Source organism: Solanum dulcamara, chromosome 3 (genome assembly GCF_947179165.1).
Source record: "Solanum dulcamara chromosome 3, daSolDulc1.2, whole genome shotgun sequence".
NCBI classification, from domain to species: domain Eukaryota; kingdom Viridiplantae; phylum Streptophyta; class Magnoliopsida; order Solanales; family Solanaceae; genus Solanum; species Solanum dulcamara.
In genome coordinates this window covers 29,300,146-29,305,455 of record NC_077239.1, presented here as the reverse complement: position 1 = coordinate 29,305,455, position 5,310 = coordinate 29,300,146, and the positions used below count along the sequence as shown (strand labels likewise).

Here is a 5,310-nt window from a genome sequence, read left to right as displayed (position 1 = left end):
TTAAAGTGTGTATCAAGTTTGTTTGTTTCTTTTTTTTTAAAAAAAGAATGGGACAAGCAATTTTATTATGTTTATTTAAATACTGATTCATCAATCTTTTGAAATAAAAAAATTATGCTTATTTTGAAAACTACCTATTTATATATTAATAAATTAGGCATAACATATAAATAAGTCATTTAAATTGGCCTCAACTGATATTATGTCTTTAATTTTAAATGTGTAAAAGTAGATATTTAAATTTGAATAAAGATAAACAAGTTGACAGTTGCGTCCTACATAACATAATACACGCAGGATGTCATATATAACGTGAATTGTGATGTAAGACGTGTGTGTCTACTTATTTAATTTTATAAAAGCTTAAATATCTACTTGTACATACTTAAAGTTGGCGGACATAAAATATTAATTTAAAGAAGACGTTTATAGGTATAAACAATAATTCTAACTATAATATTATTTAATATACTGAAAATCGTAATTCATTTCCAAATAATATGATTACCAATATGAAAATAGGGTCTTATATTCCCTTTTATGGTAGAAAGAGTGGGAGAAGGAAATAGCACTATAATAATTGAATTACCAGCTCCCCATTTGTTCCCTACTCCGAACGCGTTTATGTCCCAAAAAAACTCACTCCTAGGCTGTCATCCAATCAGAAATGGCAAATTGGGCATTTCAATGTTCTCTAAAGGGTATTCGCGTCATTATACATGCCGTAGTTGGGACTCGGTTATTCAACTCCATTTTCATAATCTGGATTATATCCCAACTAAGCAGCGTTTTTCAAATCAAGCTCACCATCCTGCTTCAATTTCACTTCTCCGTTTCTCTCTCTACCTCAAACCCTGTTCTCTCTCTTCGTTGAGCCTGAGCCTGAGCTTCTTCTTCAGCTGACTGCTCCTTTCAATTTACTTCTTTTGGTGTTTGTCAACCCAGCAATGACCTGAAGTTTGCTTCTTTTGGATCTCTCACTTTATTGCTCATCGTTTAGGTAACTTCTTCGTCTTCCTTTACTTTCTTATGCTTTCGTTAAGCTCCCAAGATTTTGTTGTATCTCCATATTCATGTCTTTTTTAGCTAGATCTTGTTACTGGGGTTCCTTTATTTTGGACTGAGTTCTTTCAGCCTTTCATCATTTAGCTCCAAAGTTGTATTATTATGCTTCTTCTATTGGGTTTTTCTTTAATTTGGACTGAGTCCTTTCATTTAGCTCTTAAACTTTTATCTGTCTACTTTATACTATCCGCTGCTTCTTATACTGCATCGTGATGCTTGGTTTCCTCTATTTTGGACTTTACTGGTTTGGGTCTTCTAGATTTATTTGGAAAAAAAAAAGAAGAGGTTCTGGATTTCGTTTGATTTTGAGATTTTCTTGTCTGTGTGGATAAAATTGAGGGGCGGTCAACAGATGGAAACTGATCTTTCTTTTTGCATTTCTGTTTTTTTTTTTTGGTTCCAGTGATTTCTGCGGACTACTACTATAGGCTTCTGCAGCATCAATGGCAGATGACAGTAAATTCTGTTTTTTATTGGTTTCCACATTTTTGTTGTTGGCTGTTGTGGTTAATGTGACGTTGGCTGCCAATTATGTGCCCGGTGACTACATTCTGTTGAACTGTGGAGGTCCTGACAATCTCCCAGATGCTGATGGTCGGAGATGGCGCACAGATATTGGGTCAAAGTATATGTTGGGTAGTAAGTCATTATTCTCTGATGCTGCTGATCAAAAGCCCTCTGTCCCTCAAGTTCCTTTTATGTCTGCCCGTGTTTTCCAGTCTGAGTTCACATATAGTTTCCCTGTAGCATCTGGTCGTAAGTTTGTCCGTCTGTATTTCTATCCCTCGTCTTACAACAAGCTTAATGCTACTAATGCCATCTTCAGTGTGACCACTGGACGATATACCTTACTTAGAAACTTCAGTGCAGCACAAACTGCTGAAGCTCTCAACTATGATTACTTGACCAAGGAATTCTCGATATATGTGCCATCTGAAACTTTGAACATTACATTCACACCCTCTCCAAATACTTCAAACTCCTTTGCGTTTGTCAATGGGATTGAGATTATTTCACATCCTAATATCTATAACACAGAAGATGGAACTACCTTCATTGTGGGTCAGGAATCCCCTTTCATCATTGACAATTCTACTGCCTTGGAAAATGTGTATCGCCTTAATGTGGGAGGCAATGTAATCTCACCATCAGGTGATACTGGTATGTTTAGGTCATGGGGTGATGACTCACAGTATATTTTTGCAGCAGCCAGCGGAGTTACAGATACTGCCGATGATGAGAATGTCAGAATAAGCTATCCCGAAGGAGCGCCATCCTACGTTGCCCCAATTGATGTCTATAAGACAGCTAGGTCAATGGGTCCAACTTTTCAAATTAACCTGCAATACAATTTGAGTTGGGTTTTCTCAGTTGATTCAGGGTTCTCTTATCTTGTTAGGCTCCATTTCTGTGAAATCACAAAAAATATCACAAAAGACAACCAGAGGGTGTTTGTCATCTACATGAATAATCAGACTGCAGAACCTGCAATGGATGTCATTGCTTGGGCTGGAAGCAACGGAGTTCCTTTTCACAAGGATTATGTGGTCTCTGTTCCTTCTGGGCCTTCACAGCAGGATCTTTGGCTTGCCCTCCATCCAAACGTTGCTTCAAAATCCAATTGGTATGATGCAATTTTGAATGGAATAGAAATTTTCAAAGTGAGTGACACCAACGAAAACCTTGCTGGGCCTAATCCTGTTCCAGTTGCAGAACCAGATCATATTGACCCTCTGCCGTCCAAAACAGGTCAATCAAAAAATAATAGATCGGCTATTGGTGGAGGCGTTGGAGGTGGAATTGCTGCCATAGTTCTTATTGGTTTAGTTGTATGCCTTATCCTGCGCCGCCGGAAAGGTGGGAAGGTCCAAAGTCCAAGTGATGGACCATCAGGCTGGCTCCCTCTTTCTTTGTATGGAAATTCACATACTTCTGGTTCCGCTAAGACGAACACTACAGGCAGTTATGCTTCGTCCCTCCCATCAAACCTTTGTCGTCACTTTTCATTTGCTGAGATCAAGGCAGCCACCAATAACTTCGATGAAGCACTGCTTCTTGGGGTGGGCGGTTTTGGCAAAGTATACCAGGGAGAAATTGATGGTGGCACAAAAGTTGCTATCAAACGTGGGAATCCTCTCTCTGAGCAAGGTGTTCATGAATTCCAAACTGAAATTGAAATGCTCTCAAAACTTCGCCATCGCCATCTTGTTTCTTTGATTGGCTATTGTGAAGAGAACTGTGAAATGATCCTAGTATATGACTACATGGCTCACGGTACCCTCCGTGAGCATCTATATAAGACCCAGAAGCCTCCTTTACCTTGGAAGCAGAGGCTTGAGATTTGCATTGGTGCTGCTCGTGGGTTGCACTATCTTCATACTGGTGCCAAGCATACTATTATCCACCGTGATGTGAAGACCACTAATATCCTCTTGGATGAGAAGTGGGTGGCAAAGGTTTCTGATTTTGGGTTGTCTAAAACAGGCCCTACATTGGATCACACCCATGTCAGTACTGTGGTGAAGGGCAGTTTTGGATATCTGGATCCAGAATACTTCAGAAGGCAGCAACTCACGGACAAATCTGATGTCTACTCATTTGGTGTAGTGCTGTTTGAGATTTTGTGTGCTCGGCCAGCTCTGAACCCAACTCTTCCAAAGGAGCAAGTGAGCTTGGCAGAGTGGGCTTTCCATTGCTACAAGAAGGGCACTTTTGACCAGATAATCGACCCATATCTGAAAGGGAAGCTTGCACCAGAATGCTTGAAGAAATTTACAGAGACAGCAGTGAAGTGTGTGTCTGATGTTGGTGTAGACAGGCCCTCGATGGGAGATGTGCTGTGGAACCTTGAATTTGCTCTGCAACTTCAGGAGAGTGCAGAGGAGTGTGGCAAGGGTTTTGGGAAAATGGACATTGAAGAAGGCTTTGATGTCACATGCAAAGGAAAGAAGGATTTAAATGAAACCCCAGGTTATGATGCGAGCATGACTGATTCAAGAAGCAGCGGAATATCTATGAGCATTGGCGGCCGCAGCCTTGCCAGTGAAGACTCAGACGGGCTAACACCTAGTGCTGTTTTCTCTCAAATCATGAATCCTAAAGGACGTTAAAATCTCAGATCTTGAAAGCAAATACATGTTGCCACCACCTCGTTATGGCAATGTTCCCTCTTTAACAGCACAAGTCACTTTTTCCATTTTACCTTTTCCGTCCTCGTACTGCCTTATTCTTTTACTCACTATTTATTTTGTGATTCATATGCTTTGTTTAAACAGCCATCCTTTGTAAGTTGTATCTACTAATACTCAAGAGTGTGAAATAATTTTCCTTTGTACTATTAACTGATCATGAAGAGGTTGTTCACTATGACAGTCTAAACTCATGCTTCATGTAGAATTGATGCTAGCTAGTGATTGTTTTGAATATTATGTTTTGTCTCTGCCTGGGAAGAAATGAAGAGATGTTATTAGTCCCAAAGAAAGATCCCCAGCAAAAAGAAAAGAGGTTCAAAAGCAACAAGGTATAGTAATGTGTTTTTGCTGGAAGAAAATTCCTACTAATTACCGCAATATGAAATATTTGAGGCTTTGAGGTGCACGTAGACTGACTTGGACATTTCAATTATCAAAAAACTAATCGTTAAGACTTTGGTTGGAGATTTCAGGCCTCATGTTCTTATCAATTACAGGTTTTCGCGTTAACTTTATGATTTGTTTAACTATCTATCAGTCATTTTGATTTATGCTAGTTGTACTTGTATAACGTTTGAAAGTTGGGTGGTGAGTGTGCAAAGCAATTTGAAAAGAATGGATTAGCTGAGTTGCATACATGATGGAGAGGCATCGACGTCTATCTATTAATTATTATAATCACAAAGAGTGGATAAAAAATATTTGCACAAATTGTCTTTTTGCTGATTTATTTTAATTGAATGACGTGCATGCCATGTTGTTGACAAATTTAGGTCTGACTAATTCCATTAGATTTTTTAAAATATATTTAATCGATCAATCAACTAAGAGCCCGTTTGGATGGGCTTAAAAAAAGTAACTTTTATGTATGAAGTGCTTTTAGAACTTTAAAGTGCTAAAAAATATTTTTATAAATAAGCAGTTGAGTGTTTGGATAAAAGTGCTTAAATGAGGAAAATTATGTGAATTTTAGGGTTAAAAGAATAAAAAGGGTAGTTTGAGAATTTAGTTAAAATATAAGGGATATAAATGTAATTTTCATGGTCAAAGAAAA

At 38.4% G+C, this 5,310-nt stretch overlaps 1 protein-coding gene across 1 annotated transcript; it reads left to right on the top strand.

Moving 5' to 3' along the window:
• The first annotated feature begins 625 nt into the window (after nucleotides 1-625).
• Nucleotides 626-4,493, top strand: LOC129882494 (receptor-like protein kinase FERONIA). Its single transcript, XM_055956794.1, has 2 exons — nucleotides 626-1,000; nucleotides 1,469-4,493. The coding sequence occupies exon 2, from the start codon at nucleotides 1,509-1,511 to the stop codon at nucleotides 4,173-4,175; it is 2,667 nt and encodes an 888-aa protein (XP_055812769.1). The 5' UTR covers nucleotides 626-1,000; nucleotides 1,469-1,508; the 3' UTR covers nucleotides 4,176-4,493.
• The last annotated feature ends 817 nt before the right edge of the window (nucleotides 4,494-5,310 follow it).